Source organism: Lathamus discolor, chromosome 3, assembly GCF_037157495.1.
Source record: "Lathamus discolor isolate bLatDis1 chromosome 3, bLatDis1.hap1, whole genome shotgun sequence".
NCBI lineage: Eukaryota > Metazoa > Chordata > Aves > Psittaciformes > Psittacidae > Lathamus > Lathamus discolor.
The window spans coordinates 129,928,333-129,941,479 of NC_088886.1; the positions used below are offsets into that span (position 1 = coordinate 129,928,333).

The 13,147-nt window shown below is 43.8% G+C and overlaps 1 protein-coding gene across 3 annotated transcripts in view; it reads right to left on the minus strand.

Moving 5' to 3' along the window:
- TLL2 (tolloid like 2) overlaps positions 1 to 13,147 on the minus strand; it is a 97,258-nt gene that overhangs the window by 23,787 nt on the left and 60,324 nt on the right. For all 3 annotated transcript variants that reach the window (XM_065672865.1, XM_065672866.1, XM_065672867.1), the window contains 2 exons: positions 13,008 to 13,113; positions 7,873 to 7,997 (listed from right to left, as the gene is read on the minus strand). In XM_065672865.1, the coding sequence (XP_065528937.1) occupies positions 7,873 to 7,997; positions 13,008 to 13,113 (231 nt within the window). The remainder of the gene's footprint in view (positions 1 to 7,872; positions 7,998 to 13,007; positions 13,114 to 13,147) is intronic.

Sequence of the window (13,147 nt, forward strand, 5' to 3'; positions counted from 1 at the left end):
TAGGTGGGAGGATCATAAATATCAAAGTTCCCATTTACTTCAGAGGCTCACTAGACACATGCAAATGCCTATTGCAAAGAGCAGGGACCTTGGCTTATCTGCTTTACAGTTGTTTTTCCAGTTTCATAATGAGATGATCTTACAAAGCTGCCCTTGACCTGCAACTTGGTTTCCTCAGTGACGGTAAGGCAGCTCCCCCAAATCCCTTGTTAAGCAGGAGTGCTTTGAAAGAGGACCTCCCCTTCCCATGGAAATGCCAGAGGATATTCCTCTGCCTCATGTTATCAAACCCTCACTAATTTTTCAGCCATAATTATATTTAGATGGGCGGGTTGGAATTTGGAGGTGAAAAGAGACTGGCCCCATTCAAAAAGTTTAATATCTTCAAAAAAGGAAAGAGGGAGTCACCTAGGCTAGAATTTCTTAATTTCCCTGAAGCAGTTTGATCCCCAGCTTGACAGAGCAGACCAGATGAACAATAGGTGGGGACATAAAAAAAGGTTTTGCCCAACCAAGCAGCTCATAGGGGTGCTCTGGAAGGTGGAGTCACTCCAAGGAACAAGTTGTACATACTTCAAGGCACAGGTCAGCATGGGATCTGGAAAAGTGATTCCTGTCGGGAAAGCCAAAGGTATTTTAAACTACTTGAAAAGAGCACAACTTAGCAAAATCATCAGGTAAATGCACACACCTGCCCTAGAGGAATGAAGAAAATAAATGAAAGGTCAAAACTTTACATTGCTCCTTCCTTCTCAAGCACTTTAGAGGCCTAACAACTCCCCCTACATTATGCAGCTACAAAGGAGCATTGCACAGCAAGTTTGAGTTTCAGTTCGGCAGAAATAGCCAATATGCTCCCACCTCTCCCAAAATATTTGGCAGGTGATGCTGTCTGTATTCATCAAGTGGGCAGAAGGATGCTTATAAAAAGTGATAACATGCATGAATCAGAGAACAAATACGGTTGCCATTTGCAAAATAAGTATACTTTCTTCCTTTCTACCTCTTGCAATGATGCCTTGCCTTATTATCTTCAACCAAATCTGTTAGGATAATTTCAGCTCCCAGAATGCTCCTAGGATCCACAACTAGGAAATGCATGCTACCCATTTAACAGTCAGACATCTCAAAGAAGCTGAGTCCCAGCCATACTTATGCTGAGGACAGCAAGCCATTCTTCAGCTGATCCTCTGGCATCACCACTGGTCAATGCATGGTCTGGAGTGGCCACCACCTTAGGATGTATCTAGGAATGCCATCATCTGACAAGGTATCTCAGTAAAGAGGGGATTCCAATCCATAACTCACCAAGATACATAAAGATTATTTTTCTCTGCTCAAAAATCTATTTGAAAGAGAAAGTTTGTTTAGTAGACTCTAAATCACTGGGAACAGATCCTACATGGCCATAATCACATAGGACAAAGAGGACTACTGCCCTAAGCTGAACCACAGTGAAGGTTTCCAACAGCCCAGACTTAATTCTCCCAAGCGTAGTTACACAGTTCCTGGCAAGACTGTGTAACTATGGAACAGGTACTAATATTATCTACTACCAAACACTACTCTGCAAAACACTGTTTAAGGAGATCTAGTTAGCTGTCCAAACCTTGCAGAGGAAACTCTCCAGACAGGCTGTGAGAGGCTGGCCTTTCAGCACAGAGGAGAGAAACTGCTTGCACGTGCAGGGAGAAGCATTATAATAATGAGCAATGCATATCTGTGTGTATAGCATAATCTCTTGCAGAGCACAACAAAAAGCAGTACAACTGTACTCCAGCTAGTGGCAAAGAAGCCAATAGGTCCAACAACACTAATGTTTGGTACTTCTGGGATCCAAGAAACTGAGCCGAGGTGCTTTTTGCCCATGGTAAAGAGGCTGTTGCACATATAAGCAGCTAGAAAAGAGCAGAGTTGAAAAGCAAAGCAGGAGAGGTGAATGTTTCAGAAGTCATTTGTAAATGAAGTAGTTGAGTGACAGGCACTTACTGCTTATCAGCTGTTTACTGGTACACTAAATCTATTTGAAAACGTACAGAGAATTGGAATAAATGGTATAATGGAAGACCATTCTCAATTTATGGTTTAACCATTCCTGCAGAGTTAGGCTTGTTTCCTTTAGCTCAGCACAAAAGAGCACAACATGCTGTTTTCAAGTCTTTTGTAGTGACTATACTCATCAAATCCTCAACCACTTAACCATACCAAATCTAGCATTTACTATTATGTAGCAGAATGCATCTTGCCTTCCAGAAATTCTTTCGACAAATTTCATTTGGTTTCACCTGGCTTGACACTAACCTTAACTCAGCAGGTATAAGCTTTGGGGAGTTAAGAGCAATTTAAACCAGCAGGGTTTTAGAATCAAAAAGCTAAGCCAGCCCTAACTGTAGCAGCCACAAGAGCTCCAGTCTAATGAGTTGGAAAGCCCTGTTTCTTACAACAGACACAGCAGTCGTCCTGGCTCATGCCAGTGCATGCTTGTAACTCATCCTCCACCATGTTAGCTCTTTTTTGGGGGGATTTTCTCAGTCATTCTCAGATGGAGACTCTCTTTCTGAAAGGGAAACCATCTGCCATCCAATTTCTGTATCATGTTGTTGCATTTAACCTAAAATTCCTCAGCTTGACTACTTGTCTAAATTGTCCTCAACCTAAAGCCTCATTCAATCCTTGCTTGAACATACAACTACAGTCCTTTGTGAACTCCTGTGCTTTGCATTTTGCAGAGGAACTTTTCAAGCTACAGATTCAAATGGCAGCTGAAGATATTAATGTTATAAAACATACTGCACCCCTTCCCTTCAAATGCAACGTGTATAAATTTTGATGCAAAGAAAAAAAGCAAACCAAACCAAAACAATAGGTATGTGAAGCAAATTTGTTTTGTAGGCTTAAAGCTCTAATCATTCTGCTGCCAAGTATGTTCTGAACTGCAATTAAGTGTGCTAAAGCTTTATGGGAAAAAAAAACCTAAAAAATAGAAAATTTCTATTTTGCAAATGGAAAACTTGAGACTCAGAAGAGTCCTCATTTTAAAGAAAGTTGCTTTGTGCTTTTAGTTTGACTTTAACCTCAGGCCAAGTGGCTTTTCAGTTTGCCTCAAGAAATCTGAGTCTGTAGTTGATGCTTCCAGCTATGAGAATGAAAAGCCTGCTTGCATTAAGTCTGACTCAATCAAAAAAACATGGTACAAAACATCCTTTTTTTTTCCTTATGAGTATTAAAACAAACAAATTCCTAAGTTAATCCATGAGATAATTTTCCAAGAACTACATCTTGTTCAACCAAAGCAAATAAGAGAAAATTCTAAGTGGGAAAGAGAAAAAACAAAAAAAGGTAATTAACTAGCACACCTAAGAAAGTTATACCATTCACTATAAGCTAAGCAGAGATCCCTAAACATCACAGATCCTGAAGTCATCAGAACTTATTCTAGACCCTTATGAACCCGTGCTCTCTGTCCTGTAGCTAGATACAGAGAAGCCGCAGATTTGCACAGCAGGTTCCCATTGCCTCATGAATGGTTTACAGAGCAGTGCTAGCCAGCTACTCACTTAAGATGTGACTCTGTGTACTGGTAAACTCATCCCTCCTTCCTCATCTTCTCCCTCTCACTCCGATATGCTTATTACACAGAATCACAGAATCCCAAGGGTTGGAAGGGACCTAAAAAGATCATCTAGTCCAACCCCCCTGCAAGAGCAGGGTAACCTACAGTACATCACACAGGAACTTGTCCAGGCGGGCCTTGAACATCTCCAGTGTAGGAGACTCCACAACCCCCCTGGGCAACCTGTTCCAGTGCTCTGTCACTCTTACAGTAAAGAAGTTCTTCCTGATGTTAACGTGGAACTTCCTATGCTCCAGTTTACACCCATTGCCCCTTGTCCTATCACTGGATATCACTGAAAAAAGCCTAGCTCCATCATCCTGACACCTACCCTTTACATATTTGTAAACATTGATGAGGTCACCCCTCAGTCTCCTCTTCTCCAAGCTAAAGAGACCCAGCTCCCTCAGCCTCTCCTCATAAGGGAGATGTTCCACTCCCTTAATCATCTTTGTGGCTCTGCGCTGGACTCCTTCAAGCAATTCCCTGTCCTTCTTGAATTGAGGGGCCCAGAACTGGACACAATATTCCAGATGCGGCCTCACCAAGGCTGAGTAGAGGGGGAGGAGAACCTCTCTTGACCTACTAACCACTCCCTTTCTCATGCACCCTAAGATGCCATTTGCCTTCTTGGCCACAAGAGCACATTGCTGGCTCATGGTCATCCTCCTATCCACCAGGACCCCCAGGTCCCTTTCCCCTTCACTATTTTCCAGCAGGTCAACCCCCAACCTGTACTGGTACATGGGGTTGTTCTTCCCCAGATGCAAGACTCTACACTTGCCCTTGTTAAATTTCATCAAGTTTCTCCCCGCCCAACTCTCCAGCCTGTCCAGGTCTCGCTGAATGGCAGCACAGTCCTCTGGTGTGTCAGCCACTCCTCCCAGTTTTGTGTCATCAGCAAACTTGCTGAGGGTGCACTCAGTTCCCTCATCCAGGTCATTGATGAAAATATTAAACAGCACCGGTCCCAGCACCGACCCCTGAGGAACTCCACTAGTCACAGACCTCCAGCTAGATTCTGCGCCATTGACCACAACTCTCTGCCTTCTTCCTTTCAACCAGTTCTCGATCCACCTCACTACTTGATCGTCAAGCCCACACTTCCTTAGCTTATCTATGAGGATGCTGTGGGAGACAGTATCAAATGCCTTACTGAAATCAAGAAAAACTACATCTACCGCTCTACCATCATCCCTCCACCTAGTCACTTCCTCATAGAAGGCTATAAGGTTGGTCATACATGACTTCCCCCTCATAAAACCATGTTGGCTGTTCTTAATGACCCCCTCATCCTTGATATGCCTAGTGATGGAGTCAAGAATAAGTTGTTCCATCACCTTTCCAGGGATGGAGGTAAGGCTGACCGGTCTATAATTACCCGGGTCCTCCTTCTTGCCCTTCTTATAGATTGGTGTGACCTTTGCCATCCGCCAATCCTCAGGCACCTCGCCCGTTTCCCACGACTTACCAAAGATGATGGAAAGTGGCCTAGCAATGACCTCCGCCAGCTCCCTCAGCACCCGTGGGTGCATTCCATCCGGACCCATCGATTTACAGATGTCCAGATTGCATAGCTGATCCCTAACCCAATCCTCATCTACCAAAGCAAACTCCTCCTTTGTCCTGACTCCTTCTGGGGCTATAGAAATCCGGGGCCCTCGGGGAGAGTCTGCAGGAGTAAAGACAGAGGCAAAGAAGGCATTCAGCACCTCTGCCTTCTTTATATCCTCTGTCTCCAGGGTACCCACTTCGTTCAGCAGTGGGCCTATATTGCCTCTTGTGTTAGTTTTATTTGCTATGTATTTGAAGAAGCCCTTTCTATTGTCTTTAACCCGACTAGCAAGATTGAGTTCCAAGGAGGCCTTAGCTGTCCTAATTGCCTCCCTACATCCTCTAACAACTGTCCTATATTCCTCCCAAGCGGCCAGCCCCTCCTTCCATAATCCATAGATTCTCCTTTTCCACTTGAGTTTGCCCAGCAGCTCCTTGTTTAACCACGCCGGTCTCCTAGATCCCTTACTTGACTTCCTACTTATTGGGACGCTCCGATCCTGAGCTTGGAAGAAGCGGTCCTTGAATGCTAACCAACTATCTTGAGCCCCTTTACCGCCTAGTACACTTTCCCATGAGACCTCCCTTAGCAGTTGACTGAAGAGGCCAAAGTTGGCCCTTCGGAAATCCAGAACTGTGGCTTTGCTAGGTATTCTATTCCTCCCACACAGGATCCTAAACTCCACCATCTCATGGTCACTGCAGCCAAGGCTGCCATTGACCGTCACCACTTCGACCAAACCCTCCTTGTTGGCGAGTACTAAATCTAGCAGCGCTGCTCCCCTAGTTGGTACGTCCACCATTTGCATTAAGAAATTATCATCAATGCACTCGAGGAACCTCCAAGAGGTTTAATATCCAATATTATAATATTATTCCAAGAGGATTAATCACTTATGATTATATTAGGTTTATAACCAGTCAAAGCCACTCTCAACTGGACCAGTGTGCTGTCCAGACCAACCCATAGAGATAAACTCCTGGGCCACGCTTGCAAAAGTCCTTTTTTTTCTCCCTCCATTATTATGAACGTTCATGATAATTCTGCAAAATTAGGGCAACTCTCTCATTCTCTGACATGTTCTCATGGATGTTTCATTACCTGCAGAAATTCAGCAGAACTTGTTAAATTTTCTGCTTCCGAGCTTCACACTTCCCATGCTCTCTCCTTTCTCGGTTGCTGAAGTTCATGCCACAGGCACCAGACTGCCTGCCATCTTTGCTTGAAGCTTCTTTCAAGCAAAGAGGCTTTCTTTATGAATCCTCATATTCAACCTGTCCTTAAGACCAGCAGATTACTTGTCTGAAATTTAGTTTTCTCTGTTAAACTATTCAGCTAAAACTGTTGCCTAAACTTTCACTAACATCTCCACTTTTAATGACCCTTCTGTTCTGATGGCTAAATTTAGTCTCCCAATCATATCTGTGACCCCAACTCTCTTTCTGACTGTCGTGGTTTAAGCCCAGCTGGCAACCCAGAACCACGCAGCTGCTCGCTCACTCCCCACCCTTCCGCCCCCTGCTCCCGGAGGGATGGGGAAGAGAATCGAAAGAATGTAACTCCCACGGGTTGAGACAAGAACAGTCCGGTAATTAAGGTATAACACAAATCACTACTGCTAGCACCAATAATAATAATGATAAGGGAAATAACAAGGGAAGAAAATACAACTGCTCACAACCCACCAACCGATACCCAGCCCTACCCGAGCAGTGATCTCACCCTTCCAGGTAACTGCCCCCAGTTTATATAGTGGGCATGACGTGCTGTGGTATGGAATACCTCTTTGGCTAGTTTGGGTCAGGTGTCCTGCCTCTGCTTCCTCCCAGCTTCCCCTCCTCCCTGGCAGAGCATGAGACTCAGAAAGTCCTTGGTCAGACTAAACATTACTGAGCAACAATTAAAAACATCGGTGTTATCAGCATTGTTCTCTGGCTGAGAGTCAAAAACACAGCAGTGCACCAGCTACTAAGAAGGAGAAAAATGACTGCTACTGCTGAACCCGGAACACTGACAATCTTTTCAGACCCCACAAAAAGCAGGACCCAGACTGTTGGTCTGGTATGTCACACATATGTAGATGGCTTCTCTATCAAAGCTGTTCCCAGTCTATCAACCCTTTCACAGCAGACAGAGTGATACAACCCTCCCCTGAACAGCTCAGAGCACCAGCTGCCACCACCTGCTTGTTTCACAAATCAGCATTTTTGAGCTTTCTTCCATGTTATCTCCCAAGCCTCAGTGCAACACACCATAATCACAGGATAAATTTGCCATTTCCTTAAGGCTCATCTCTGGGACAACAATTATATAAATAACTCAACGGAAGTGTGATGGTTGGTGTGCAGAGAACCAGTATACCAGAAATCTCTCTGGTATAGAAAGATATAATATAGCCACTTTGGTACCTCCTAGACCCCACTCTTTTCGTGGTCTTGTACACTGATTTAATTTTCTATGAGCAGAGTCGACATTGGACCAACCTGAAGCCCTAAACCAAACAGGAATACTAGCAAAGTACTAATAGGAGACACATTAGGCAACTTCAATTCTCCCACAGCTCCAGCCTGAAGCATTTGATGGTCTGTATATCCTGGGTCTCTTTCATCAAAGGACTTGTTAAGGTGCTCTTGAATTCCAGTACCTTACAGATAAACCATTTATCTATAACAAAGTTGGAGCCATCTCCATAAGCCATATTTACCTGGGCATTTGTACAACTTCCTTGCCTGAGCGATGTCTCCCTGACTCAGGCGAATACGCTGACCAATAGTTGGCCGGACCCCGTTATCATCACGACGGGGAAGGATGGTGTCGAGAAAGACCCCTCTAAAGGAAGAACAGAGACACAGAGCAGTGAAGTAGGGAAAGCGACACAATGCACAGGAAGTTATTCTGGCAGGCCTCCCACATCATCCCCTTGACCATATCCCATGCTAACAAGCAAGAGTAATGCAGATTGTGAAAACTGCATGTCTTGAGGTGGCCTTCTCACTAGAGCAGACAGCTTCCAAATGTACAGACAAGTCTGACAAGCCAGTAAATTCCTCTTTTGATATATCAAAATTGCTGCTGCCTGTTCGAGTATAGACACATTCTTTGCCATAAATCAGAAAAGGCAATGAAATATTCTTGCAGAAGGTTCATGGCACATCTGGCTCAGCAGAAGCACAGACTGGATGCTTAAGCCAAAGGAGCAGAGGGAAGAGGAGCTTGTTCAGTAACAGTTGAGGTTGGGCCGGCAGTGACTCTTTGCCACAGACAAGAGAAAAATACCAGAGTTTTACCTTTGTTCTGCACAAGTTTCCAAGCTAATAACTCAACTTGTCTCTGCTTATTTTTCCTCACTACTATTTCTTCCATGTGGTACTTCATACTCAGGAGCTCTTTACTGCACCTCTGATCTTAGTCCAGTAAAGGACTTAAACTGGGGCCTCACTTCCATCAAAAAGAAAAGTCAGTGCATCCAAGCAAAAATCTTACATGCAAGAGAGACCCCAGGGCAGCCTTGGCTGAAGTGGGAGGAATCAGAAATCAGAATTTCAGGTTGGTAATGTCCAAGCTCTTGCAGCCAGGCTGTCCAGTCCACAGGAACCATTTCACTGCACCCCTGAATGCCTAACAGGCTTGGAGGTGCCAAGGCTAACAGTGAGCTTGACAGTTCAGCATCAGCTCAGTGAGTCACACTTCTCTGAGGGGCAGAAGCAATAGTTTTAGTACTGCCTAGTCCTGATGAAAGAGTCTTCAGGTATGGGTTAAGACGAAGTAATTCTGTTCACTAGGATGCTCAGTGGTGTAAGAGCCTCTGGAAGGGGTTTGAGAGGGCTTTTTTGCATTGGTTTAATTTTAAATAAATACTGTAAGTAGATAATTTGGATCACGGCTGTCCAGAGCTGCAGTCAGCATTCTTGAAAATAAAGTATCGTTCTATTAAACATTTTTTGTGAGGTAAAGTTATTTTGTAAATATTCAAACTGAAGAAAGAGAGAAAGGAACTGAATCTGGTTTAGAAACTAGAATCAGCTTTTGCATGGGAAATACTGTTTTTCTTCAGTGGTAGGAAAATTCCTGATCAGCACCAAAATCAGTGCTTACAAGCTCTGAGGTGAGCCCATCAAATTTTGATTGACAAATTCAGGCTGACACTCTACATGCCAGCTGCATGCCTCAGGCTGAATTTATTTAAGTTTATGCACTGAAAATAAATCCTCCAATTCCAGAAACACCACTTACAGAGAAAAACAGGTTGGTAAGTTTTCAAGCCCCCTCAGGAGTTCACAGAAGAACTAGCGTTTGGCAGGGACATACTTCCGTGGCCAGTGAAATGCTTTCTGTAGATCTCCAGGCTCAACCAGGGAAGAATGACAAAGTTCTATAGAGAAACCACCACTCGCACAAGCAAACTTTTGATTCTTTTTCCTATTCCATCCCTCACAACTGCATACTCACAGCCTCCAGCCTTCTGCACACAGCATAGAGCTAGGGTATTGCTCACACAATACTCCAAATTACGCTTACAACTTGCCAAACACATTTTCTTGCAGAGGGCTGTACCCTAGGCTGGGGCTGTCAGATTCCTGTTTTTCCTTCTTCCACCAACTGAGTTTTGTACTCCCTTCACACACATTGCTGAACATGACTCCAAATTAGGAAGCAGTAAGTATAGTTCCTCTCATTTTACAATCAAAGGAACTGAGAATAAGGAAGAGTCTTTCTGGCCTAAACCACACAGGTTCCAGCAGTCCCATGCTGTCCACCCAAACCGCATCTGCTTAACAACACTTATGATGTTAAGTTGCACATTTGGTGAGTGTCTCTAAGAGCACCAATACTTTGGCTCACAAATCAATAAACACCAGGCAGACATCATTAAACAGAGCAGCTCAGTGACTAACACCCTAACCATTGAATAAGATACTTAACCTGTCCTCCCAGAGGTAGGAAAATAACCCAGAAATCTTGGATGCTCCATTGTTCTGCTGTCCAGGCATGGGCAGAACATGAATTACATGCAGGGGTAAGTCAAGCGCAACAACTGACCATTGCTACCAGCTAAGAGCAACAGAGTTTGAGAAGAGAGACTCTCAAGAATCATTAGCATCTGCTAATCTGCCTGAATGTGTAAAGCATCATGCAAAGGCTATGAAGTTATTAACTGATCTCAATAAATGCTGAACATTCACTGTCCTGTCTGAGGGCACTAGATACAGGTGCTTAAACACCACTCAAGGAAGCAGATACCCAGGGCAGATTAAGCACTCAGCTGCAGGCAGCTGTCCCAGCTCTGTATTTACATTCCCTTGTGCACAAGAGAGGCAGCGTAACTCCACACAGTAAAACCTGTGGAAGATGTGTGTACATCTTGTACAGGATTAGTATGGTGTGTTGCAAATACATCAAGAAGATGTCCCTTGACACACATAGGCAGTGCTACCTGCATCCTGATTCGAACTCAAGCTTTGCAGAGGTCATGTTTTGTAACTCTAGGCTATGCTGCCATGTCTACTAGCAAGAGACTTAGTGAATCAAGGTAACCCACAATTTGTTTAGGGCTCTGCAGAGGTTTAAATTTTCTTATTGCTAAGCTGCCACTTATGGGTCTTGACAGCTGTAAAAGAAATTGTTTAATGAGACATCAACATTCAATTTAATTTGCTGCCATGTCTGTAAGGAATGCACCAGGAAATAAAACCCTGCAGCCACATTCTGCAAAGCAGACAACTTACTTTCTGACATAGAACAGAAATTCCCATGATAAAAAATTGTTACTGTTGTCATTACAGTCTCTTGTGCCACACTCCTATTCCTATTAGCTACAGATGCTAATGAGAAATTTGTTTTGCTGTGAACTGAAAATGAGGAGTGACCCGGGACTTGCAGCAGCGTGTGACCATGGCAAACACCATATGACTTGCTGTCAACATTCACAAGAGTAAAAAACATCAAGGTTGTGCTAAGTGCTATGTAAGAGTTGCTTCAAGACAACAAGTCACAGATACAGCTCTGTGTCCTTCACTTCCTCTTCCACTCACACCCCATTTCCACTGGTGGCGTGCTGGGGTACCATCTTTTTCCTACATGGATTTTCTAGCGTCTGCTAATGTATTAACACTCACTACAGCCCTTCCCCTGGGTCATGCAGGGGCTATCTCCCATACCTAGCCACTGATCTTAATGAAATTTGCTGGAACTTATTGTCTTTATGGGGTGTATGCTTTTGTCAGCTTGGGTTGGCCAGCACTTGCAAAACTCAGTAAGTGGGAAGGAGATACGCATACATGCACAGATTTTGACTCATCAGTCAAAGTAAGCATCATTCTCCTTAGGGGAGCAGACGTCAAGAAAGGTCTTGGTACAGTAAAAGCCTGTTCCCAGAACTGCCTATTTATGGGGAGAACACAATCAGCCCACAGAGGTACTTAGTGCTCAGTTCAATTACTGCACAAAGGCTGTGACTGGGGTGAGGGTGGGTTACAGAGACAAGGGACTTAAAGAAAACAGACTTAAAAATCCTATTAAGCACCAATTTAAATTTAGAAGGACTCTTGCCATTTTTATCCCTTTTTGGCCCAGCAGTGTTCTGAAGGACCCTGGTTTTCAGGAGACACAAACTCAAAGGCATCTACAATATAAATGGCAGTAATAACTTAATCCCGCTTTTGTGCAAGCCAATTCTAACCATTTAGAGCCTAGCAAATGCTGGAAGGATCCAGCAGATGCCTCAAGGGAAGAAAAACTGTTTGCTTTGGGTATCTGATCCAAAGAAATCTCTGAAGGCAGCAAAGCACTCTTGCCCAGCCACCATTCCCTCCTGCCAGAACAAGCAGCATTTCAGCAAGTTTGATCATTTTCCCCTAGCTGACACGAAGCTTCAGAAACAAAAGCACAAAACAATAGGTTTGGCACTTCCACAAGACTTGGGAATGAGAAAATTTAAAAAGCTCAGACACCTTTAATTTTTGCAACAAGAAGTTCTCAAGAGTGTGAATATTTGTGCTCTGCCTCCCATCCCCTTTACTCCTGACATGTAGTGGTGGAAAGTTCTTTAGAAGGAGCAGTAGGGGGATTTATGGAAAAATAATGCAGCCAGATGAAGCTGGTCATACAGTAACTCTCATTCCAAAGCCAGAACATAACTAATTACAGTCATTTCGCCTCTCTATGCAGTAAGGCTGCTTGATCAGAAAATCCCTCCATCTGGAGGGATGAGATAGGAGTCAAGGGCAAACAGTGTGCACAGAAATTGGTCAGTTAGTTAGGCCAGGACTGAAAACTCCTCCATGAAGAATGCAGTCACCCAGAACTATGGAGGTACAGAGGCTATGATTTAAAGCACGCACATAAATAGCTAAAAAAAACCAAACCCAAGTAATTAAAGATCATGATCTAGAGTTTAAATTCTCCCTTGGCAAAGCTGCCATAGACTCTGAAGGCAATATTGTGACTCCAAAGCATGAACTGGACAATCAAGAGATCCAAAGCTGGTTTTAGCATTGTGCTTCTTGCATGTGGGCAGATACACGCAGGCATACATACATGCTTTGCAACCCTTCTGCCTGGAAAAGTTGCAAAACATGTTAACATGGCTTTGGAAGGTCTCTGAGATTAACAACACTGGGTGGATACAGTGGGAAGGAGAAAACAGGAATACAACATACTTCCCTTCACCCATCTTGCTTTTTCACATATTTTTCAAGCTTTGCAATGCAGCAGAGCTCACTGCAACTTCCACATATCTCTGCAATAGATCACAGGCCTCCTTCTACACTCCATGTATCCCACAGAGTGAATTACAACTAAAGAAAATACTCCCAATGACATGTAACCTTGGATCATCACCTGGAGAATGTGTTCCTAGCATAATGCATGATGCTGTCGAAGTCGTAGGTCTCTCCCAGTGAGTTCACTTCCCCAGCTTCCATCTTTAAAAAGTTGTACTCCTGTCCTATGGTGCCAAACACAAAGGGAAAAAAAAACAA